General features: G+C 40.6%; 1 protein-coding gene across 4 annotated transcripts in view; it reads left to right on the top strand.

Moving 5' to 3' along the window:
* The first annotated feature begins 4,305 nt into the window (after nt 1–4,305).
* The window catches only part of cdc42bpab (CDC42 binding protein kinase alpha (DMPK-like) b), a 59,730-nt gene continuing 36,890 nt past the window's right edge, over nt 4,306–27,145 (top strand). For all 4 annotated transcript variants that reach the window (XM_053488695.1, XM_053488696.1, XM_053488697.1 and 1 more), the window contains exons 1-5: nt 4,306–4,970; nt 20,293–20,384; nt 22,212–22,295; nt 22,519–22,614; nt 24,630–24,778. In XM_053488695.1, coding sequence (XP_053344670.1) covers nt 4,790–4,970; nt 20,293–20,384; nt 22,212–22,295; nt 22,519–22,614; nt 24,630–24,778 — 602 coding nt within the window. In that variant the 5' untranslated portion in view covers nt 4,306–4,789. The remainder of the gene's footprint in view (nt 4,971–20,292; nt 20,385–22,211; nt 22,296–22,518; nt 22,615–24,629; nt 24,779–27,145) is intronic.

The following is a 27,145-nucleotide window of genomic DNA, read 5'->3' as shown; positions in this document are numbered from 1 at the left end:
AAATTTTTTAAAAAAAGAGTAAAACATCAGCAGAGCGGCAATCTGGTCCACCTTGGCCTTTTCAAAGAAGTCTTTAAACCGTTTAAAGATCTGTGGAGTAGAACTCTCTACATCAGTGTGAACCGTCGTTCTTAAAACCACTAAAGAAAAGTCAACAAAGTATTTATTGTATTTTTAAAGCATACATTTTATTATAAAACTGAGGGTATCTATTTACGTCTTACATTTACTCTGCATACAGAGGCCATGTGAAATTATCTTAAATTGAATCATTTTCAAGATCTCCCAATGACATAAATGGTTTAAAGGGAATGTATTTAATGACTGCATGATCAGATCTCCGTACTGTGTATATGTATCCTGTGTAGGATCACTGAGTGCCAGGGGTCTATCTCAGGGCATAAGGCAAGGCACATTAAACGTGGGGTGCCAACTTATCACAACACACACACACACACACACACATGCACACACACACACAGCAAATCATACACTACAGGAAAGGTTAAATTTCTAATGAGTCGACACCAGACTGTGTGAGGAAACCAGAGAAAACACATCAAACACTGGGAAAACATGCAGACTCCACACACACACACACACACACACACACACAGACCAGAGGTGAACCCCCAATCCTGGCAATCTAACAGGATAGTGTTAACACCATACCACCCTAAATATACAGTAGTTTTAGAAATTAGAACTAATTAAATCTGGGGATCCCTGCCTCGTAGTCTGAGTTCTTGTGGTAAGTGTTTGTACAGGATAAGTACTAGAAAGAATAAGAGAGAGAGAGAGAGAGACGTTTACTAGCATTTAAATTGGCATTGATGCTATCAACCAGCATGTTATTGAAAATTAAGGTAAAATTTACACATGGTTCTCAGTCACAGACATGATTTCATAGAACTGGGTGAATTCTACGTGAGATATACTCATATATATATATACTGATATATACACTCGTAAGAAACGTCCCTTTTTCAGGACTGTGTATTTCAACAATAATGTTGTAAAAATCCAAATAACTTTACAGATCTTCATTGTAAAGGGTTTAAACAATGTTTTCCATGCATGTTCAATTCACCATAATCAATTAATTAACATGCACCTGTGGAATGCTCGTTAAGACCTTAACAGCTTACAGAAAGTAGGCATTTAAGGTCACAGTTCTAAATACGCAGGACACTAAAGAGACTTGTCTACCGACTGTGAAAAACACCCAAAGAAAGATGCCCAGGGTCTCTGCTCATCTGCGTGAACGTGCATTAGGCATGCTGCAGGGAGGCATGAGGACCGCTGATGTGGCTAGGGCGATAAATCGCCATGTCCGCACCGTGAGACGTCTAAGACGGCGCTACAGGGAGACAGGGAGGACGGCTGATCATACTCGCAGTGGAAGACCACGTGTAACAACACCTGCACAGGATGGGTACATCCGAATATCACACCTGCGTGACAGGTACAGGATGGCCACAACAACTGCCCGAGTCACACCAGGAACACACAATCCCTCCATCAGTGCTCAGACTGTCCGCAATAGGCAGTCCATGAGGAGGAGATGCACTGCAGTACTTCAAGCAGCTGGTGGCCACCAGATACTGACTGGTACTTTTGATTTTTTAGCCTTCCCTCATTCAGGGACACATTGGGAAACATTTTTAGTTTATGTCTTATGGTGTTGACTCTTTTAGTGTTCATACAAATATTTACACATTAAGTTTACTGAAAGTAAAAACAGTTGAAAGTCAGAGGACGTTTCTTTTTTTGCTGAGTGTGTATATATATATATATATATATAAAATTTATATATATATATATATATATATATATATATAAAATGAATGTAAGTCTACTAATGTATGCATATCATAAGTTATTTATTATAACAGACATTGTGCACTGCATCAGAATCACACATCTGCTTTTTTGTATGTTCAGCTGTATTAATAAGCTAACTGCAGCCAGTAGATGGCAGTATTGTTTCTCTTTTCATTAAAATAATCACACAATGATTTTGATGTTGTTGTTTTATGCATCATGCTTTAACACCACACATACATTATTGAACCATAAGTATGTAGACACAAAACCAATTAAGCCTAGGTGTGCTTTTTGAACATCCCATTACAGATTTGGTCTTGCCTTTGCTGTTAAAATGTTTCCACTCATCTGGGAAGGCTTTCCATGAGATTTTGGTATTGGGATGATGGGATGTTGAGGCTCCAGTTCCAGTTCATCCCAAAGGTGTTCAATGGCATTGAGTTCAGTCAGGGCCCTGTGTTTGAGGACACTTGAGTTCCTAGACAACATTAACACACCATGGCCAAGCCTCACCATATTATATCAGCTCTTCAATCTTCATAAAATCCACATTCGAAACAATTTAGACACTGTTAAAAGACTAATCATCCTTTTTGAGCAACTAACAATTTTTAAAGTGTCTGTATTTGGCATGATATATGCTGATGTTGGGCTGATTTGGACACTTTAAAGAAAAGCTTTTAAAAGAGTGCAATAAGTGTAATAGAGGCCAAATGGGGCAGGAATCATGCTTCTCCATGTTTGCTTTTTAGTGAAGGAGGCACGGACAAGATAGTTAATAACAGGGTTACCAGTTTAAACCACTGACCTGTGTTCGTGTTGTATTACAAATCATCATAATTAAATCTGATAGATTTGTTTTAAAAAACTAAGTGTAATGCAGACTGTAATGTACAGAACCATTTTTATTAAATGATTTGTTTGTAAGAGACAGACAAGAGGAATTATAGAGCAGATTGAATTTTTTTTTCGACTTTGAGAAAAGCTGAGGATTATTTTTTCACACTTGCACATATGCACACCAAACTTTGTACACATTTAGAGCTCAAACAACTTTCGCACTGCATGTCCTGGGCTCAACTTAATAGAAAGTCAGTTATTTTTAAAGTAAAAACACACCCGATAGATTTGATATACTCCTTTTAGGAAATTTATACGATGTGATGTGTGTGTCACTATTTCCACATTTTATTATGTCACAGCCTTATTCTAAAATGGATTTTTCCTCAGAATACTACACTCAGCACACCCACCATGACAATAATGACAACCTGAAAAAAGTTTACATGAAATTTTTGCAAATTTATTGAAAAAAAATGTAAAAAGCACACGTGCATAAATATTGCCATGAAGCTCAAAATTGAGCTCAGACGCATCCTGTTTCCCCTAATCATCTTTGAGATGTTTCTGCAGGTTAATTGGAGTCCACTTGTGGTAAATTCAGTTGATTTGACATGATTTGGAAAGGCACACACCTGGCTATATAAGGTCCCACAGTTGACAATTCATGTCAGAGCATAAACTAAGCATGAAGTCAAAGGAATTGGCGGTGGTTCCAAAAATAATCCTGGCTTATTATTGATGGCTTCAGACGCAAAGAGGTAAAGAGATGGAAATAAACTTCAGTAAAAACACACCCGATAGATTTTTCTGCCGCTTTGAAGGTCCCAATGAGCACAGTGGCCTCCATCATTCGTAAGTGGAAGAAGTTCGAAACCACCAGGAGCTGGCTGGCCATCTAAACTGAGCGATCGGGGGAGAAGGGCCTTAGTCAGGGAGGTGACCAAGAACCTGATGGTCATGCTGTCAGAGCTCCAGAGGTCCTCTGTGGAGAAAGGAGAACCTTACAGCGTTCACAACCATCTCTGCAGCAATCCACCAATCAGGCCTATATGGTAGAGTGACCAGAGAGTCTCATCAGACCTGAGAATTTTGTTTCTGATGGTCTGGTTTCCTTCCACATTCCAAAGACATGTAGGTAAGGTTAACTGACGTTCCCAAATTGCCCGCAGTGTGTGAATGGGTGTGGGAGTGTGTGTGTGCGCCCTGTCCAGTGTGTACCCTGCCTCGTGCCCTAACCCTCCTGGGATCCCTGAGACCCTGAACACAGGATACAGTGGTATAGAAGATGAGTGAGTGATTTAAGAAGTGAGTTACACATTGTCTTATTATACAGACAGTTGGATCTTTTGAAATATTTGTTTATGAATTAGTAATATTGCCTTTAAGACTTATTTTGGCATTAATTAATGAACTAACTACATGTTTGAGAAGTTTATTTCCATCTCTTTACCTCTTTACCTCTTTAGCCATTAATAATACGGCGGGATTATTTTTGGAACCACCGCCAAAAAAACACGTCATAAGGTAAAGGAAGCGACACGACGATGACGTCACCATGATGCTGCTGATTCCCGCCTGCAGCAGCGACGCTACGGACAGAGAGAGAGAGAGAGAGAGAGAGGGGGAGAGATCAGTAAGAGGGACGTGTTCGCAGTGGAGCGGAGTGCAGCAGCCTCGCGTTCGGTTTCACAGAAACACATCAAAGGATTCCTGAGGAGTTTAAAGAGCGCAGGGACCAAACCAGGCTGTTATGGGTTCGCGGGTCGCGGGAGGCGGGGAGGGGGGGGGGCGGTTTTGCAGCATTGCAGATCCCGGACTGGTGCATAGCCTGTGTGTGTGTGTGTGTGTGTGTGTGTGAGCTCATACACACACATTCACACTTAACAATGTAACTGAGGAGGACACTTTAAAAGAGAGAGAATCCAGAGGACAGGAGACAGGGACGAAGGACAGAAGACACTCGAGTCCCTGGAGACGTCGGACCTACTGTGTGTGTGTGTGTGTGTGTGTGTGTTTCGGATCATGACGGACCTGTCAAGCTGAGGTCTGGTGTGAGTGCCGCTCGTGCCGCTCGTGTCGAGGTTTCACTCGGTCATTGACCCCGTGGCGGCGGTGCGTCATGTCTGGAGAGGAGCTGCGTTTAAAGGCGCTGGAGGAGCTGCTGCTGGCCGGGCCTGCGCGCTCAGGGGGACAGTGTCTCAGCGTGGAGACCCTGCTCGATGTCCTCGTCTGTCTCTACGACGAGTGCAGCAGCTCCCCCCTCAGACGGGAGAAAAACATCTTGGACTTTCTAGACTGGGGTAAAGAACATGTCCATACAGAATATGTGTTTCTTTGCAGCTTCATCTCACTGCCTCTGTGGTTAGCTAGCACGGTCACCTTGCACCTCCACGGTCTGGGTTCGATTCCCACCTCCGTGTCTGTGTGTATGGATTTCGCATGTTCTCTCTGCACTTGGTGGGTTTCCACCCACAGTCCAAAGACATACAGATTAGACCAATTGGCATGCCTGTAGTGTGTGAATGAGCGTGTGTGTGTGTGTGTGTGTGTGTGTGTGTGTGTACTGTCCTTCTATCTTGTGTGTGTGTGTGTGTGTCCTACGATGGACTGGCACCCCATCCAGGGTGTACTCTGCATTGTGTCCCCTGGGATAACCTCCAGGCTCCCAGTGACCCTGTGTACAGGATACAGCAGTATAGATAATGAGTGTGTGAGTCAGCTTCATCTCCGGGCAGTTTTTCTGCAGTTGCATGTTGGGGAACCTCTGGGAAACGTTTGACCCACCTCACATCAGACAACACACACAATCATCATCCAACTGGTTTGTGTGTGAAATTAGAGGGTAAAACCCTTAACCTCAATCCAGCTAGCTGTTTGAAGTGTTTTGGCCCTAAATTAATATAGGAGGACGTCTGACCCCTGGGGTTAGTCCTCGGTGGCTTCTGTCCTCAGTGAGCAGAGCTACAGTAGCTTCAGGTGTCATGTCTTTGATCAAACATGTACGATCTACTAGTGTAAGTTCAGTTCAGTTTGTAGAAATAGTTAAAAAATAAGCTGATCAGCTTTAATGTAATCAGTGATATTATTATTTTAGGTTGAAGCCCACTTACGTGTCTGCCTTCCTTCTGTACGACAGAACTCTCTGCCTAACTTATTAATACAAAGAAATAGAATTTGTAACATTTAGTGTTTTACGCCTTGTTTACACCATGTTGTACTTCTTTCATCATCAGCCAAATACACTCGCTGTTCGGTAATCGGAGAGTAAACCACAGGCGAGAAATCGAAAAAGTAGATCAGATGGAGATCAAGCTTTGTCTTAAAACTCCAGTGCTTTAAAGTTCACTTATACCATTTCAGTGTTGTTATTTCAGTAGTGAAAATATAAACTAAGCGAATATTTGTATTCGACTGTAAAATATTCAGTTTAGCCTTTTTAATTAATATCTATTGGTGCAGGTAATCGTTTACATTCAGCAAGTAGCTTGTTCGTAGTTTATTTTAAATTAGATTATTAAATCTGGCAAATAAGTGTTTATAACATCGCATTTAATCACCATTTAGATTTAATTTATGGTGTAGGTTAAACTTTAGGCAGATATCTAATGACTACAAAAGATTTATAAAATTCTGTCCAGCCAGTTTTGCGTGATGTATTGAAATATTGCTGTACAGACATACAAACAAGATTTATTTTGGTTTTGGGTCTTTTAATGTATGAAATGTAAAGATATCATTGAAGGAGCTAGTTCTGATCAATGTACAGACAAAACCTTAGTTATATGATATCAACTGACATTACCCTAGACAGACTGATTCATTAATAAAGGTAAAGGTAATTCAAACACTTTTTGTCGTCTTATATTTTTAAGTCCGATACAGGTATAGGATAGTGGCATAGTAAATTTGCACAATGGCTCATACCATACTCGCAATTCCTCATACCAAAGGACATACTGGATTGCACAACAAGGGCTGAATGGATGGATATTTAGAATTCCAGGTGTGAACAGCTGTGCGTTTTAGCTGTTCACTGGTAACTTGAGATAATTCCTGAAACCAGGTGTGAACAGGGCCTTACAGGCTGCCTGAAGGTCCACAGCCAACTACAACTAAGATAGTGTACTGTTGATGTATGTCTCAACATTATTTTAATGCTGTTGGTGAAAGATGGATGTCTACAAGGCTGATGCTTTTAGAGGCTGATGCTTTTAGAGGCTGATGCTTTTCAGTAGATTGAAATGTATGTAAAGAGGAGATGACTTGACTTGCTAACTTGCTATGTTCTATAACTGCAGCTGTGTTTGACTGAGTGGCATATGAACTTATCGTTACATAATGTTCTACTTCTGTACGTTCAGGCTATAAATCAGAATTGGGGTGTTTGCCGAAGTATGGGTGCCTCCATGTTCATCCTTTATTATCAACAAGCTAGCCAGCTTACTGTGATGATTGACGTATATTTTCATCCTTAAAATAGTGAACTATAAAGCCAGTGTTATAGATTTAACAAGCGAATGGCTGTATGTTGATGGAGCTCAAGTATATATGTGTATATGCAGTAAAACTCATTTAAGTTTAAGGTAAGACATGCTACTTAAAGCTTTAGTGCTAATGATGTGAGCAGCCATGTCGATTTGATAACACTCGTAAAAATGGGAATGAATACATGGTAACCATTGGCCTCCACTCGCCGTAGTTGGACTACAGAGGTTTCTAGATGAGTTCCTATCATTGCTATATGTAGCAGCTTGGGAAACCCTTCACGTGGTGACACTGTGACATTTCCTACTATACGCACTCATCATCTACATTTAATCATTAGGAACACCTGTACACTCGCTCATTTATTCAGTTATTTAATCAGCTGTGACAACAGCACAATGCATATAATCCTGCAGATACATTCAAGAGCTTTAGTCAAAATTCACATAAAATAGAAATCTAAGCAAAAGTGCAATCTCTGGTACTTTTAGCATCTCATGGTTGAAGGTGCCAGATGAGCTGGTTTGAGTATTTCAGAAATGGCTGAGCTCCAGAGATTATCACACACAGCAGTTTTCTAAAGTCGGTATGAAATTAAATAAACGTTTCTAGGAGGTGTTGAGTAGTGTAGTACAACAAGTTCCTAAAACCCTATTGACAGTAAACAATCAGGTCTCTGGCCTGAGGACATGCTTGTTTGAAGTGGACAGTAATAAGCGCTGGAGCAGCTCCTGAGGCATCACTTTAACCGTGATAGAGCTCCAACATCGGCTAAAATGCCAGACTTCTGCAGCTTTCCTTCAGGCAGTGTGAACCACAGGGATGTGTGTGAGTTATTAGGAAGCTGTTTCTAATGTTATACCAGCCATGTGTGTCCATATAAACCGTGATGCTTGACTGTTGTTGTGATCTGGAGCTATTGGACCCATGTGCCATGTGTTGTAACTGTAAGGGTTGGACAGTTCAAGCTGTGCTGTTGTATGAGTTGCGTAATTAGTAGAACAATAACTGTTGAGAGGGGAATCAGTTTTTTCTTACACCGGTGTCACTTATTAAGAATTGCAAGCTTTCCTCTTTCATGGTGTGCATGTCACAGTCTTCTAACAGTGTTATTGTTTCATTATTATTATTATTATTATTATTATTATTACGGAATTCCCTACTTTACTTCCACAATCCACTTCCACTTTACTTCCTTTAATGCTGATTAAAGTTCATGTTTATTTAAAAGTTGCTTTGTAGGTGAAGTTTGTAGATAAATTGGAAATAGACACGAGTAAAAGCTTTTCTAATGTCTGTAACTGATTTCTTTCTAACAGGATTTGCTAAATTTGTGTCTTTTGTAGTTAAACTGAGTTAGTTAATTGAGATGTTTTTCAGTGGGTTTATCCACTACCTACTTTCACTTTCACAAATGTATTTTTTTTATTCTGTCAGCAGAATTTTTCTAAAGTAAGATTAGTTTTTTAAAGCTGTCGTTTCTTTATAAAATACATAATTACGGATGTGAGCTGACAGGACATCGATCTGGACACATGAGGACACATAAAGTGTGTCCATGAGGGTTTGGATGTACTTGTGTGCCCGTTTCCTGTGGGAAGCTCGCCAGGGCCGAGTCCGGAAGCAGCCACTGGACACACGGTGATGTCATACAGGGAAACCACTGCACAGTGTGTTTGTCCTCTTTGTGTGTGCGGTTATTTAAAGAGCCTCCGAATAGATCCTTTGCTCATGAGCTCATTAACTGACCTACACACACACACACACACACACACACACACACACACACATATATATATCTTCATTCATGTATGAATATCCTGAGGCCATGGGGGTTTGGGGACTTCACCAGGGACTGTGTGTCCTTTCTCTTTACAGTGCCACATGTGCAGTAATATTCCAGCTTAGCAACATAGAGGAGGAAGCCATGAGCCACATGATGAGTTTTGGTTTCTTTGGTCGAGGAAGGCCCCCGAATACTGACATACCTGCTTTTCCTCAACACATATCCGAAGGACATCACTTTATTAGTCCTTTTTGTTGACACAGATCAGCCATAACTTTATAACCACTGACAGGTGAACTGAATAACATTAATTCTCAATTATATACCAGTATATAATTATATAATTAGATAACTTGTGACATGATCATTGGCACCAAATGCTCATTTCAAATTTTTTCTATTTTCCATTGCGAGATAAATAAATCCATCTACATATGAATGCTTAAACGTAAACAAAGGTTAAAGCGGTACAGAAGATGAGTGAGTGAGAGTCTCTGATGTCATGACTTCGTAAAATTCAGTAAGACCCAGACATCTGACAAGACAGAAGACTTTCTGTAATTTCTGTGTTTTTAAATGTTTCTATCATTCTAACTTTCAAAAGCATCCCAACACCAACTTTGTCCCAACGTCCATAATGTTGGCAAATTACCAGAATCCCAACTTTCTGACAACTTACAATTCCTATTGGAAAAACAGACACTAGAAAGACAAGAGCATTAATGGGATCATTTGGCGTTCTCTCACGGTTTTAGTTCCTGTTACACAAAACCTTATATGGACAGGCAAAGAGTATCACAGGAACAGTCTAATCCGGGTTAACGAGAGGAAAACGATAGAAAAACAAAAAAAAAAGACAATAATGTGGACAGAGAGAGTGTGTAAATAAAGCAAATGTGGAAATTTATAATACATTCTTTGTTTTTAACCTTTGCATGATTCATTTTTTTGCAGGCCATAACTGCACAGTATCTCTCTATAATAAACAGTTCAAGCAGGAAGCTGTTTCAGACAGATGTATATATATATATATATATATAAACATGAAAATAAAGTGCTTCCAAAGCTGCTGAACTTTGTGAAAAGTCCTATCAGCTGCCTGTTGCAGGACAATTTAGCTTTAATCTCTACATGCAAAAAAGGTCAGGGTTCATGCACTGGTAAAGCAAGAAGAGTTGCAAAAAGTGCTAATCTGTTATTTTATCAGTTTGTTGAGTGAATGCATGTAGTCAGCATGATCATACTTTTTTTGGCATCATTTTGTGTTCTGTTTTTAAAAGATTTTTTGTCAAATAATTGAATTAGGATTTATTTTCTTTCTCCTGCTTTTACTCATCAGGCCGGCCACTATGCATAAAGAGAACTAATAGCCTACTGTATGTGGAGTCTGCTGTGCCAGTGCTCTGGCCTGGTGGCTTTGGAATAGATGAAATGAAATAAATACGACGGGCGTTCAAGTCAAACCTCAAGTTGTTTCTGAAAGGGTGAAATCATGCAGCCTGAATCCACTATCATCCCAACCAGGGGACAAAAGCTGTAGCTTTTTACTGCTGGATTTGGATTCCTATTACATACAGCCATGCAGCCTTCTTTAAAATGCTATCTTGTGCTATTCCTTTGCACTGTTTATGTTTTACTGCAGCTAAGAGTCTCATCACCATACTGCGGCTTAAAGGCTCCTGCAAATGTCAACCTTTTACACCTTCATCCACCAGTTTGACTCGAACACTTCTCATTAATTGTGAATATGCCTCTCTATGTCTGGACCATGTGAAATTGTGCTTTAGCCTGGGAACTATTTGGACAGTGACATAGAGGGTTTTCCTAAGATGCTAAAGCTGCACCAGACAGGATCAGCTTCCTCCTGAGGGGTAACAGTACGGGTTGACAAGCATTAACTTCTCTACAGAGTCCAGAGTGTAAACCTGGGCTGATTCAGGTTTGGGTGGTGTGTTTGAACCTTCGGGTAGAGCTGTTGGTAAAGCATCACTGCATTTTGTTCAGGCATGAGCGCCTCTGGATGGGGGCAGGGGAGAAGAAATCGCTGACTCAGGGCTCCAGTTTGCAGAACAAGGACACAGCTGTTTGATTGGCTTTTTCTCTATGTATCTATATGACATATTTACATTTATATAAATACATGTCCATTTAAATACATATGCATTAGGTTTTTTTCTCTCTTTCTCTTCATTCTTATAAGCATGTATATGTTTTGTTTAGTCTCTGTGTCTTTATGGCTGTCTCAGGTCTCCGTTAGCGAGAGGTCTTTTTGACAGTCTTGAAGAGCTGGTGCTGTCCTCTAATTGTGCTGACTCGAGTAGGAAGATATCAGCCGGCTATATCGGAATTCTAAGTGTGTGTGTGTATGTGTTTGAGTGTGTTTGCAGTTCTCCTAGCGTTATGCCCTCCTTTTTAGTGCATTCACAGCAATAGAGGGTCAGCTGGGCTATTTTTGGGGATGCTGTACTGCATGCAGAATGATGCTCAGCTGCATCCTAAATAGTGCTGAAGGAAGACATCATTAATCATCTGGTACAAGACGATCGCTTTTTTAAGGCCGATGGATGGCAGGTATTTTATGATGTGAGAAAACAGCAGGGTTGGTGAACATTTCAGTATTGTAAAGTGTATTCATGTTGCCACGCAGGGAGGGGTTAATGTGTGAGTGTGCCTGCTATTACGAGAAACCTTGTTGTCATCAACGCGTGAAGCCAAACACTGCTGAGTCGAGGTGGTGAGGTGTGACTCCTCTTCTTGGTTTTTATAGTAATATTGCCAAGAATGATCCTAATCATCTCAAAGCAGCATGGTAAGGAGAACAAAGCATAGTAACTGTATTTTCGGGTGAGTATGTAATGGGTTGGCCTTCTCTCTGTCTGTCCCCTATATCGTGCACCCTCATGTGGTATTCAAGACTTAGGAGCAGGAAGTTTTCTCATTTCTTCCGCAGTGATCTTGATATTAGTGCCGGCATTCACACTATATGCAGATATAAAGGAATTTGTCTCTCTGAGTTGTGTAGACGTATAAACCAGACCGTAGCTTTGATTAAGTACAGCATCTCCATTTCTCGCATTACCTCTAGTGTTCACAATTAGGAGTTTCCATTGGTAGCGATACACAGAACTTTGTGTTAAAAAGGATTTATGAACCACATATGGTTTGATGTAGTTTGTGCATAAAGCAAAAACAGGCAAGTCGCCAGGACTCTCCCAGTACATGTCCATGACCAGCAGAAACCATAATCATGGACCAGCATTGTAATATAGCTGTAATGACGTAACCATTGGAACGATGTCAGGACAATGATGTTTTTAAAAGTTTTAATGATATAATGAGATGGTGAGTAAACAGCACAAACAAAACATTGCAAATACAACTACAAAACAACTAAATTGTAACCTTTGTTTGAAGTTTTTATGCTGATTTACATCCATGGACGCAACATACCACCACATTTATGTGCGCTTAAGTTTTTAACAGGGTTTCGAATTCCGTTTGGAGATTGGGACGGACACAACAGCTTCTCAAGTCGCGCATCACTAAGTGTTGTACAGTAATGTTACCTCTCGGTTTCATATTCTTTTAGACATATTTATGCTCCCTCTGTTCAATAAAATGCCTGACAGTTTAGTGTTTTTGGTTGGGGTGAGTGTGTACCACATGCACCGTCTCTCATGTGTTTTTGCACCTCCAGGAATTATGCGTTTGTGTTTTTTTTTTTTTTTCGTGCTGCTTTCTATACCAATAGATGTTTAAACTGCAATCAGCGAGCTGCTGCACATTAGCTCAAGGGGAATTCGATTTCCTCTCAGGTGTTGAGTGGTTGCATTTGCATTTGAGGGTCTGCTGGGGTTTGCTGAGAAAACGGCATTGCGCAATCGTTTGCACCACATGATCCGTTGCATTGGATGTGCACAGAGATGCAGGTTTTCACCGAGCCCCGTAATTAGCCAGTGACTGGGACATCGGAGCTAAAATCATGTAACGTGCAGTAACCTTTACACATGCTGTGCAGTGTATTTAATCCAGTATAAATATGAAAATGAGTTGTGCAAAACAAACAGAATTATTGTTGTATGCCTGAAGAAACTCAGATCTTTCTCATCACATTTTATACAGCAGTTGGTTTTTATTCAAATAATGCTTTGAATAGCAATTGTCTGGTGGCCCTGCATGCAAAATATCATGCGTTATTAGGAAAGAACATGGAAGCGAATCAGAAAATACATCACCAAACTGGGTAACTCAAAATGGTAGATCTTTACTGCTGATTGGACTGGGAGTAGGACTTTTATAAGGACCAGGAATTGCACTATTTCAGTTTAGTTAGCTTAGCATTGGCTTCCTTTGGGCAGAATTTCAGCATTTATTATTTGCATATTTATATGATTTCTGTGCAAAGCTGACAGCGTATCGAAATGATTGTTATACAAATATCCAAACATTTTACTATGAATAAACCATCTATTTCCCATGATCTGTCAGACTGATATGCACTTTAGCCAATTAGCAACAGGCATGTGCTGTCTAGCAAAGAGCTAACTTTTCAGTTTTCATTTCACCTTTTCATTTTATTGTGCACAGGGTTTTTTGTTTTGTGCTTGTGTTTTTCACTTGTTGGCCCCTGTACAAGTCCCAATAATTAATATGTTATTAATTTTATTCACCGTCTGTCTTTTGTTTAATGGAGACATATAGTGCACGTCTGTGTATGAAATGTTAAATGTCCTAAAGTTGGTCATGTTGCTGACTGCCCTGGTGAACCTGAGCATCATTTGATCACTGACGAGTATCACTGTATAGGCAACACTAACAGAACATGGAAGATCAAACATCAGAGAAAACATACCTGAGATCATCTCCTCTAACAAACTGCAAAGACCAGAGCTGGGTTTGGGAAATAAATGTATTTTTGTTATTGAAAATATAAGATTTGAGCATTTAGGAGTGAAAAGGTGCTGGGAAAAGTTGGATGTCCTGATTGTGAAAAATGTGTTCCTGACCACAGATTTGCTTTATAGTTCTGGGGAATAATGTCACCATTCCTAAAAAAAAAATAAGCTACAAAATTTCAGGATATATTTTAGATCCAAAGTATTCCAAAGTAACTATAATTAGCTTTAATGAAGATTGGCACATTCGTGGCCTTTTCTCAACCAATGTCAGAGGTAAACCTGAAATGGTTTGAATTTCACAGGTGTTCCAGGTCAAGATTTAATTGGAGACATTTCTTGTCTTCTTAATGGCAATGAAAACTATTCTTTAGACCATCAGTTGTCTTGTGCAGAGGAAGACTGGGTACAGATAATAGCCCTATTAAATTTAAGATTTTTGGTTCTAATTGTCCTGTCTTTGAAGATGTACGTATGAAGGGTGAACAGATGGTTCCTGAATGTGTGATTCCCACTGTGAAGCGTGGAGAAGGAGGTGTGATGGTGTGGGGTGCTTTGCTGGTGACACTGGTCAAAATTGAGGCAGCACGGCTACCATAGCATTATGCAGCAACATGCCATCCCATCTGGTGTGCATGTAGTGAGACCATCACCCACAGGACAGTGACCCCAAACACAACACTAGGTTATGTAAGAGCTATTTGTTCAAAAAAAGAGAGTAATTAAGTGCTGCATCAGATGACCTGGCCTCCACAATAACCCGATCTAAATCCAGTTGAGATGGTTTCGGATGAGTTGCTCTGGAGAGCGAAGGAAAAGCAGCCAACAAGAAGTCCTTCAAGATTGTTAAAAACCATTCCAGGTGACTACCTCATGCGGCTGACTGAGAAAATGCCAAGAGTGTGCAAAGCTGTCATCAAAGCAAAAGGTTATTAATGCATGTAGACATGGATATGACAGTCTGCTGAAGTTCAAACTGAATGTGGACGAAAGGTGTCGCTTTGAATGGCATGGTTGTTGGTGCCCCACAGCCTGGTCTGAGTGTTTCTGAAACTGCTGATCTACTGGGATTTTTACACACAACCATCTCTAAGGTTTACAGTTCCCTGGGTGAAAATGCCTTGCTGATGCCAGAAGTCAGAGGAGAATGGCCAGACTGATAGAAAGGGAACAGTTACTCTTGTTAAACCGAGGTATGCCGAAAAGCATCTCTGGACACACACCACCTCAAAGGTTGAAGCACATGTGCTACAGCAGCAGAAGATCACACTGGGTGCCACTCCTGTCAAGGTAAGAAGAGGAAACTAAGTCTACAGGTCACAGAATCAGGCCCGAAAATCACCTCACACTGGTTTCTTGAACATAACAGTTCATGAACATTCACTGTACTCAAATGGCCCCCACAGTCACCAGATCTCAATCCAATAGAGCACCTTTGGGATACAGCGGAACAGGAGATTTGCAACATTGATGTGCAGTCGGCAATTCTGCAGCAGTTGCATGATGCTGTCATGTCAATTTGTACTAAAATCTCTGAAGAATTTTATTTAGCAATTCCAGAAATTTGTTGAATCTATGCAAGAAGTATTAGGGATTCAGATCTACAGGCAAAAATGGGGTCTAAGGGATCCACATACAGTATAGACTCACAGGCCTAATGAAGCTCAACAATCAATAGAAAAGCCTTTATTGGCTATTACAGCAATGAAACACTTTCTATAATTGTGAAGTGCTCGCCCTATCATCTGGAGATCGCTGGTTGGGTTCCCGGGTGATGCTGTAACCTCTCGTAGCCGGAGGTCTAGAGAGAGCTGATTGGCCGAGGTCTGTCAGGGGGGAGGGATGAGAGGTACTCGCGCTCCCGCATTAATCACGGCTCTACAGCCAATCAGGGGCGTCTGTGAGCTCGCGCACGCGGAAGGAGCGACTAGCGCTTTCCTCTGAGTGTGTTCCGCCCACAACGGTGCGTGAGCGAGCAGTTTGAAAAGATGCGGTCGGCTGGCGTCACGCGGTTCGGAGGAAACACGCGATAGTCTTCTTAGCCTTAATGTGGGAGCCCCCTAGTGACGGAAGGAATTGGACTAAATTAGGGAGAAAATCGGGGGAAAAAATCCCACAAAAAAATAATAAAATGTCCACTGGTGCCCAAGGCCATGTTTCTCTGCAGACTGCGTAATGTTGTTGTTGAGAGTTTTGATGTATTGCTCCTTTTTCATGGTGCCGTTTACTGTGATTAGGTTCTCTGGTCCACACCTCCATGTTTGACAGTGGCGATGGTGTTCTTAGGGCTGAAGGCTTCTCCTTTTTTACACAAATGAAGGCTACATCATTGTGGCCAAACAATTCAACATCTGACCATTAAAAAGAAGACCAGAAGTTTAAGAGAGGTAAGGAGAAGACGAAGAGTTCTGGTCTTCCATTTTATGGTCAGATTAAACAAAAATTTAATTGCCACTTTAGTTAAAATGTAATTAAAACATGAGTAAAAAAAATTCCACAATGATGCCTTTTGTACACCATCTTATTATCGATAATGTCTCATTATAAAACCAGCTTTAAAATAGAATCAACAGAATAATAATAAATATAATAAATAAGGCTGATTTATTTTATTTATTTATTTTATTTTTCTTATTTCAGAATTAATACAGTTCGGGTCATATCTGATAATTATGCATTTAATTTTGCATATTGCATGATGATTTTTCAGGTGAAATATTTAGCGTAGATCTTGTAATACATGGATGGAATGCCTAGTAAATTAACACGTATTGACAGTTTTGTTAGCACTGACTTAAGAAGACTGGTTACTATAACAGCTCATAAGGTTTTCCTATTGGTTTCAGTTTGAAAATATAAAGTGGCCCTGTGTCAGTTTTACTCTGCCACCATTGATCATGTTGATTAGTTCCTTTAGGCCTAGTAATACAGTGCTGAAGGTCAGGTTTGGTTCCTGACACACTGGTAATAAGGAGGTCAGAGAGAGATCCCATCTTATTCTGCCTGCTGAGCGAGTCTCAGACCTGCTGCAGAGAGATGAAGGGGCTGGAGAGTTTTATTAATGGTGGGGTTTAAAGGATCCATGAGACAAATCCTGTTGTGATAAAACTTTGGTCCTGGAACGATAGCTTGTTTTGGTGTGTGTATGTGCCTGTGGTGTGTGTATGTACTTTCTCTTCCTGTGCTAGAAGTACATGATCTGCTTCCTTCCATTCCCTCTATCGTTTATCTCTTCACCGGACAAGCTGTTTTGCAATATCTCCTTTTTGAGCTGATCTTCTCTCTCTCCTCTTTTCACAAACACATCTGTCAGGACATGTTTTTCCATAATACATATTTTCAGGAGAGCTCTGGGTTTATGACCGAGCCATGACACTTTTCTTCTGCAGGTTATAATAAGTGCTTTTTCCCAGCCTGCAGGATCAGCCATGGCCTAGAAAGTGCAGTATACTGGAACTCTGGAGGAAGTGTTAGACATGCTGTTTGTGTATAAGTGTTAGAAATTTTATTCTATTTTCAATACATGTGTGTTTAAGGTTAATGTGGCATCATGTTCATGATGAATTCAGCATGCATGAATACACAAGTATCTTCTACGATCAAATATCTAACCACGATTCTTTATCAGACTTCATTTTATGGTATACAACAATTACAGGACAAGCTCACTAAGACTCTTAAGCACTTAGTCCTCATCTGCGTGACGGCAGGTAGTGGGATTTGAATTCATAGCTAGCGGTTTGAGACCTGCACTGCTTAATGTAAGTTTAACTGATGCGTTACATAAAAAGTCCCCCCCTGTATGGTTGGCATTAACAGGAAATATGTTGGAGACCAAAACTGTTTTTGTACCAGACTGCAAAAGTTTTTTTTTACGTTAGGTTTTTGTTGTAAAGTTGGACATTTTAACCTGGGACTCTATGAGGAGTGATTCACTTTTGTCCTGGTGGAAACTTAGAAAAATCTAAGAAAAAAACTCTTTCACATTTTTCCCGTTTTTCTGCCCTCCTTGATAACATTTTTGGAATCCATGGTGCTATGTCTTTACTAAATCTTGCACAAAATGCAAAAAAAAAAGTAAACTTGCTTTGCTTGGTTTTCCACTGACGCAAATCATTTCTGATAGGCAACCGGAAGTACAAAACTCAAAACAGCTGCCAAAATGATCCCTAGTATGAAGTGCACTATGTGTTGTAAACTTCTAAAACAGCTGTCACAGTTTGAGCTAGTACATGGTGCAGTGTTTTTATACCCTAAGCCCTTTACTAAAACCCTTTGCCTGATTCTCTAAGACTCCTGGATCATACAGTGAACCCCGGAATTTTGTTCTTTTCTATGTTTATTCACACGCTTCAGACCATCTCTGCACGGCTACGTCCTTTTGGGACTGTTCGGTCATTTTCATTTTACTCTTTTTTAAGGAAAGTCTTTAGACCAGGAGAGCAATGCTTTTGAGGTTCAGTGTAGTTATAAACTTATATACAGTATATATATACACACACACATTTACCCGGGTATACATGAACCCGATTTAACACCCTCACCCTCCTGCATGTGCTATGTATGTATATTAATATATATACTGTATATAGCACATGCAGCAGGGTGTTAAATTGGGTATATGTATACCCGGGTAAATGTGTATATATATACATGGCACATATAATTTCTGGATTTTTCTTTTAGATTCTGTCTCTCACAGTGTAAATGCACCTATACTGAACATTGTAGACCCCTCCAGGATTTCTAAGTAAGAGAACTTGCAAAATCGCAGGGTGATCAAATACTTATTGACCTCACTGTATATATGTGTGTGTGTGTGTGTGTGTGTGTGTATGAATTGCATGAAATATAGGGCATCTACTCTATTTTGGCTAGCGATTCCCTTTAAATATCAGCAACGTCCTTCAATTTGCATCAGTAATTAGGCCAATGTAAAAAAAAAAAATAATAATAATAATAATAATAAAAACAAATAGTGGTCAGTATTCAACTTTAAGGCTGAAATGGTCTTTTTGGCCATATGCTTCCTTATTTCAGTCCTTCTCCCAGTTTTAGTTCCTCTCTAGAGGTAGTAGTGACAGCATTCTGTGAATTCTGGCTTTGGTGCTTCCTCAACCTCAACTGCATTACAAAAGTCCTCTGAGAACACCCCGTTTCCTTATGTTAAATTGAATAAAATAAAATCATTTTGATAAATTTAAATTTAAGTGTTTATGTAAGAACCACAACAGCCCCTCTCATCTGTTCCAGCCACTCAGCATTCAGCATCACCAGTATATTAATCGTCTGTCGTCACCTGCACCTGTTTCTAACTGGTTTATGGCTTAAGTTTGGATGAATTATCAGTGGCTGCACAGTGGCTTAGTGGTTAGCACTGTGGTCCTGCACCTCCAGGGCCTGGGTTTGATACACGCCTATGTGTGTATGGAGTGTACATGTTCTCCCCATGCTTGGTAAGTTTCCTCGACGTACTCCGGTTTTATCTCACAGTCCAAAGACATTCAGATTAGCCTAACTGGCATTGCCAAATTGTCTGTAGTGTACATATGTGGATGAAGTCTGTCCCTGTACCCGTCATAGGGGCGATGGTAGCTCAGTGGTTAAAGCGTTGGACTGTGGTTCAGAAGGTCTCGAATTCAAACCCCAGCACCACCAAGTTGCCTCTGTTGAGCACTTGTTTAGGCCATTAACCATCAACTATTTAGATGTATAATGTGATAAAAATGCAAGTTGCTCTTGGATGAGGGTGTCTGCCAAATGCCATAAATGTAAAATGATACAGTGATGAGAAAATAGCATGATCAAGTAAGAATCTGTGGTGCTCTTTAGAAAAAAATGGGGGGAAAACACATTAAATGTCTAAGCTGTGAATTTGGAAAATAGTTGTGGTGTAGCCATCAGGTCAAAGCAGTGTTGATGTCTAAGTGATGTCTAAGTGCTTCCATGTGAGCTGAGTCAGTGTAGATATGTAGACACCTCTAGCTTGACCTTAGTTCCCACCTGAACTGAGTCTCTCCATATGAAAACACAGGTTATTCTGAGACATGAAAGATTGTAGATGATAAACGTTAAGAGATTTTCCAGTGTCCTTCCAGGGTCACTGTTGGTGTGGGTTTATGTGATAGTGTTCGTGATGCGATTGAGGCGACCCACTTCTTTATCAGAGCGCTGGCCTGAAATCCAGCGCCTGGCCTTTTGGAGATCCAGTTTCTGCTCCTTGTTTTGTGTGAAAAACTGCCATAGATTCTAAAATGTTTAAATAAATAAATCTCTCACCAGCAACCACACCATGGTCAAATTCACTGATATCATTTCCCCCATTCTGATCATTGTTGAGAATATTACTTCCACAATACTTGTTACCTGTACAGTACATGCATCATTTTGTACGTTGTGCATTGTGTGTTTGTTTGTGAGTTTATGGTTATCTAACCATGTCTTGTCTCTCTACAGCCAAACCCTTCACCTCTAAAGTAAAGCAGATGCGCCTGCACAAGGAGGACTTTGAGATCCTGAAGGTGATTGGTCGAGGAGCGTTTGGAGAGGTACATTTGTTTAATACGTTAATCCCATGTGTCCCATAAACCCCACCGCGTCCTTTTGGCACAGCAGCAGGGTTTATAAAAGACACTTTTGAAATTCCTTAGAAGATGGTATCAATGAGCTGACAACAAAAACAGCCCTGTTCGCTGTAGGATAGTTGGCTGAGCATAAATCGGGTCGTGTACAGTACGTCTGCACATTTCCTTTTTGTTAAAGTTGGCAAGAGAAGGCAACTCAGTTCCTACTTGTAAATTTATTTTTTATTTCTATTTATTTATACATATATAAATATTTTAATCTCAGCATTAAACAGTGGGACCATGATTTAGAATAATGGAGAATGTTTATGTTGTAATATCAGCTTCTAGAGTCCAAAAACACATTTGTTCAGGATCTTAAAGGCTTAAAGGTGCAGCTTTATGATCCTTAAGTCTTTGCAAGAATGTTTATTATACTCAGGAAGTGGGTAAAGGGCCCTTTAGAATCCTTCTGTAGATCAACTGGTAATATCCCTAAGCATGATGGGCTCACGCTGTGTGGGATGTGAGCTGCACAGGTATGGCTGGGGTGTTGAGCCGTGGCCCTGTTAACGCAGGAGCTCTGGACAGAAGCCCAGGATTAAAGTCCCTATGGCTGGGTTATAAGGGTTTTATTTCATTGTAACTGAGAAAACCGCTTTATGTCTCACAACCTGTGCCACCGTAGCCGGTTTCTCCGCTTTAACACATGGAGAACGTTCTTAATCAGAACTCAGACTGCACCTCAGCACAAATGAATAAAATGGCACATTAATTTGCAAGAGGTTGCCAAGTCATTCAGGTATTTTTGACTGCGGTGGATTCTCACTACATATAGAAAAATAGCATTTATTTATATAATAAGAGGCGTTTTCAGATGACGGTGAAGTGTAGCTGAGGGGGATAAGGTTTACAACAAGTTGTTACCAGGCTCCAGGGCGATCGAGTGGAGTTGGGATATTTGAGTCACTCTGAGTTTAAAACAAGAGTGCATTTTTAGCAGGTGCTTCATGTTATTATTACTGTTCATTTGTCAGCAAGCAGTCCAAAGCCACCTGACTGTAAATCCTCACCGGGACCAACAGGACTCCTGACGTTCAAGTGAGCTACAAGTGAAACAGAATAAAAATCCAGTCATTTGCAAACACAAAGTGTTCATGAGATGCTCTGTGTGGTGGTGCAATAAGGCCTTAAATGTTTTTAATGGTTTTACAGCAGCGGTCTGATGGACTGAAGAACTTAGTGGCACACTGGTTAAGTCTGTGAGCTGCTGCTCAGAAGGTCATTAGATCAAATCCCTGCACCAAAAATCTGCTATGGGTTGGGACTGTTCAGTAGGGATAAGAATCACCAGTCACCACCTGATACAATAGGATCACGATGCCAGTTTAATTCATTTTGGGGTTCTTTAATAATTACAATCTTATAAATGCCCTGATTCGATATTATATTTTTCTGATTGTTACAATTTTAAGACCTTAAACCTTAAAAAACTTGTCATAACATGAAAGCAGCTTTATTCAACAGCTTCAAATGTCACATTAATGATCTTAAGATGCCAAAGTTGATAATAAAATAAGCATGTTAATGTGAAGCTTTAGAGCTTCGAGTATAAAGACGAGGAGGTGAGAAAGCTGGATTAAAGATGAAAGTATTTGTCTCTGTAGGGACAAATCGAGGAATCCTATTTAAAATAAACATATTTGAAAATGTTGATTATGAAGGTTATCAGCAAGGTGAGTTTTTTTTTCCCCTTGAAATACTTCAGTGTTGTAATAATCAGGGCTGAGCTGAAAATGCTGTCATTCACAGGTAGCTGTGGTGAAGGTGAAGAACACAGACAAAGTGTTTGCCATGAAGATCCTAAACAAATGGAAGATGCTGAAGAGGGCTGAGGTGGGCATCGCTTATCGCTTACCTTACTTTACCTTTTCAGTGTAACTTCAGTGTAAAACTAACATGGGGTTTGGAACTGAAGCTATTAACTGTTTCATAATTAAACATTAGGAAGTATTTATTTTGCTCACATGATAAAACAAGGAATATTTTTTCTTATTTTTTTTCCCTGGGATTAAAACACACTGAGATCCTGTCACACTTTTCCACCTTCCTTTCTCAGACGGCATGTTTTCGGGAGGAGAGGGACGTCCTGGTGAACGGGGACAGTCAGTGGATAACCACTTTACATTATGCCTTCCAGGACGAGAACAACCTGGTGAGGAATTTCCCATGATTCTGTTGGGTAGTAACACTGTTCTACAAGAGGAGTTCTACAGAGGATTAAATGACCACAAAGTTCACAAGTTATCTGGTTCTTGAAGATTTTGTGTTTAAAAAAGGAAAGTTTACTGAGTGAAATCAGGTAAGCATTTAGATGGAACAGATTCTCCCTAATTGGCTGGTATGGACAGATTGTTTCTGGGGAAGTGATCTCACAGCTGGTGTGAGTGTGTATAGGATTTTGACTCCTGGCTCAGCAGTGATGGGACTAAACAGGGTTTTTTTTTTACAGTCTAATGATTTCCGCACAAGCAGTTGTTGTGTGCAATATGTGGAAAACAACCCGAGGACAGTGTGCAGAGAGGATGTGAGGCCATTTAGATGTTATATTGTGAAGTGTATCACAGCTCTTTGTGCACTAATCTACCGGCCTGAGAATAACATTGAACACAGTTGTCCAAAGGGAATTTAATAGTGCAGTTTTGATAATGATCAAAGATAAGAAAGATAAGGGGAAAAAAAAGGGGGAAAAAAAGAGGTGGATAAACTATGAATTATAAGGTTTAGGTCTGATGAACCATAACAAGATATAAAATCGAGGAGCATGAGTACACTACGACAGGTCTTGGTCAATATAAGTTTTTCTGCTCTTTACAATGCAAGTAATCGTGGCCAAATTCAATTCTACATCTCTTGTTCCTTGCAAAAAATGCACTGCAAAGTGAAGTCAAATGAACATGCCTGCATCACTCATCACGGTTAGCTGACTAGCTTGTTGCTAACAGAGAGAAACATGAGAGCAACCATGTTTTCCCCCTTGAATGCACAGAGGCTGATAATGGTAAGGCTGAAGAGACTTGTCAGAAGGTCGAGGGTTCAAGCCCAAGCCAAGAACTCCAAGCTCACTTACTCACTCACTCCTGCCATATAGAGCTTATCCTGTAAAGGGTCGTGAAAGGCACATGGAGCCTGTCTCAGGGCACTCTGGGCACTACAGCCACCTTGGATGGGGTATCAATCCATTGCAGGGCAAACAACCCACACACACAATACAGGGGTACCTCGGCATACGGACTTAATCGATTCTGCAGGTGAGTTCTTAAGGCGAAGTTTCGTATTGTGAAACGCGTTTTCCCATAGGAAATAAGGTCAATGCAAACAATCCGTTCCAGCCACCCAAAGATATTACCAATATTACTAATTTCCAACACTATAATCGTATTTCTGCATATAAAAACAATTATTTATAAAAGACATCTAAAGTAAAAATAAATAGACATAAAATCTCACTTAATCTTAATTTACAGTATGATTCCTCTTGGCATCAGCTGCTTTAAAACAAAACTGAAACTGGCTTACTTTTCTTCTTGCTAACATCCTTGCTAACCTTCTTAAGACCCATGGTGCTATGTCACTAAACCTTTAAAAAATGCAAAAAAAAAACACAAAAAAATATGTAAATTTGATTCGTTGGATTTTCCACTGAGGCAAATAATTTTTGAAAGGCTCGCGGATGTACACGCAACAGTTCAGTTCAGCCTGGTTCAGTTCTTATGGTAAAAATTCATGAGGCATGGCATTCATAGGCTGAGGTACCTCTGTACAGGAAATTTAGAAACCAGAAGACTTGGAGGAAACCCACTGAGCACACGGAGAACATGCACACACGCACACACAGACCTGAGACTGGGGCACTCAAAGCTGCCAGTGTAGCGCCCTTAAACCTTAAAAGCTGCTATTCTAGAAGCACCATGACCTGACCGACCCTGCACTCCAACCCCCACAACATCTTTTTCTCTTCATTGGGTTGCTGTAATTTTACTTGCGTGCCAAGATTAATATTTGAAATAATAATCGTGTTTCCTACAGTTGAATTACTCACAAATTGAGAATTTTTATGAAAGATTACATCAGCGGCATCTATCCATGTGTTTCCTGTCTGATGCATTTGATTAGCTTTATCTGTGTTTATTGTCATGGTATTATATTATTTGTTCTTTCTCCTTGCAGTACTTGGTGATGGATTACTACGTCGGCGGTGATTTGCTGACTTTGCTCAGCAAGTTTGAGGACCGCTTGCCTGAGGACATGGCAAAATTCTATCTGGCGGAGATGGTGCTCGCGATCGACTCTGTGCATCAGCTGCACTACGTTCACAGGTGAGCCCATTGTCCCACCATATTGCCTTAGCTCAGCTTAAATCACCAGTTTTGGTACCTTGGCATAAAATGGCCCGTTTCACAAACACATTAAACACCTTAAAAAGTTTCACCTTAAGAATCTTGCAAGAAATTTGCCTTGCCGTTGAAGCATTTACGGCATACAATTGACAGAACTGGTTAAATTGGTCGTACATCCAGGAGGCATTCAAAAATTGTTTGCATCAGTGGAACGCCAAGCCAAGCGGAGCGATATATATATATACTCACAATAAGTTAGGGACGTCTTAGGCCTTGTTCACACGGACTTTGGTGACGTGTGTTTGTCCGGCTGCGCGTCTATACGGCATTAAAAAAAACGTTGCGTGCAGCTTTTTCTTGGCGTTCAAAACTCAACAAACGCAAGGAAACCGCTTCTAGTTCATCTTCTTTGCGTTCATTTTACACTTCGGAGGACCGGATATATCCCATAATCCTACATGCTATACATAGGGAAATGCGTAAAAAGGCCTAATTGGCGTGGAGGGGGGAAAAACCTAATTGCAGCCTGTGCATATGCTTCATTCACCAAATACTGATTTCTTAATGTTATTTAGAAATCAGCCTAAATAATACATTTAACTGACAGTGTAGACGTAGCCTAAGTCATTCCAAGTTTATCATTCAAACAGCCATGAACACACAACGTCCCTTAATGGACAACACCTGGCCATGGTGCGCCTTCGGGTTGGTGGCAGGCGGTCAGATGTTGCTCGTGAACTTGGTGTGTCTCAAAATGTCATTAGCAGACTTGCATCAACTTACAAAACTACTGGCAGAGTTCATGACAGACCCAGGAGTGAAGCCCCACGAGTGACAGACCGAAACGATGACCAGTACCTAAGGACCTATGCACTCAGACATCGTTATGCAACTGCCACACAGCTGCAGGCTCGTTTACGAGATGCGAGGGGTACTAGGGTTTCCAGACAAACCATTCGCAACCAACTCCACCGCCTTGGCTTGAATGCCAGACGATGCAGGTGACTCCACTGACACCAAGACACCGCCGTAAACGTTTGCAATGGGCACAAGACCATGTGACCTGGACAACCTCAAACAGTCACACTCCAAGCTCCACTATGCCCAAGACCAAAGAGCTGTCAAAGGACACCAGAAACTAAATTGTAGACCTGCACCAGGCTGGGAAGACTGAATCTGCAATAGGTAAGCAGCTTGGAGTGAAGAAATCAACTGTGGGAGCAATTATTAGAAAATAGAAGCCATACAAGACCACTGATAATCTCCCTCGATCTGGGGCTCCACGCAAGCTCTCACCCCGTCGGGTCAAAAAGATCACAAGAACTGTGAGCAAAAATCCCAGAACCACATGAAGAGACCTAGTGAATGACCTGCAGAGAGCTGGAACCAAAGTAACAAAGGCTACCATCAGTAACCTGAGCTGAGTTGCATCCAAAGAACAGCATGCCTACTGTGAAGCATGGGGGTGGAAACATCATGCTTTGGGGCTGTTTTTCTGCAAAGGGACCAGGACGACTGATTCGTGTAAAGGAAAGAATAAATGGGGCCATGTATCGTGAGATTTTAAGTGAAAACCTCCTTCCATCAGCAAGGGCATTGAAGATAAAACGTGGCTGGGTCTTTCAGCATGACAATGATCCCAAACACACTGCCCGGGCAACAAAGGAGTGGCTTCTTAAGAAGCATTTCAAGGTCCTGGAGTGGCCTAGCCAGTCTCCAGATCTCAACCCCATAGAAAATCTTTGGAGGGAGTTGAACATCTGTGTTACCCAGCGACAGCCCCAAAACATCACTGCTCTAGAGGAGATCTGCATGGAGGAACGGGCCAGAATACCAGCAACAGGCTGGGAAAACCTTGTGAAGACTTACAGAGAACGTTGGACCTCTGTCACTGCCAATAAGAGGGGTTATAACAAAGTATTGAGATGACATTTTGTTTTTGACCAAATACTTATTTTCCACCAATGTGATTTTCTGGATTTTTTTTCTTATTTTGTCTCTTATAGATGAAGTATACCTGATGGAAATGACAGGCCTCTCTTGTCTTTTTAAGTGGGAGAACTTGCACAATTGGTGGCTGTTTAAATACTTTTTTGCCCCACTGTATCAGTAATATTTTCTGTATTTACGTTATTTTCTATGGGAAAATGCCATATATGTTTCACAATGAAAATTTTAAGAACTCGTCTCCAAAACGAATTAAACTTAAATGCTAAGGTAAAGCTGGCAAGGATAAAGTTGCAATGATAAAAGTGAACGCCCTTCATTCATAAGCATACGTCCTCATGGAAGTCATTAATTTGTTATGAGACAGATTTATTAAACACCTGAATGAGTAAATAAAGT

Source organism: Clarias gariepinus, chromosome 27 (genome assembly GCF_024256425.1).
Source record: "Clarias gariepinus isolate MV-2021 ecotype Netherlands chromosome 27, CGAR_prim_01v2, whole genome shotgun sequence".
Classification (NCBI taxonomy): domain Eukaryota; kingdom Metazoa; phylum Chordata; class Actinopteri; order Siluriformes; family Clariidae; genus Clarias; species Clarias gariepinus.
The sequence above is the reverse complement of the archived record's forward strand: the minus strand, read 5'-3'. Positions and strand labels throughout refer to the sequence as shown.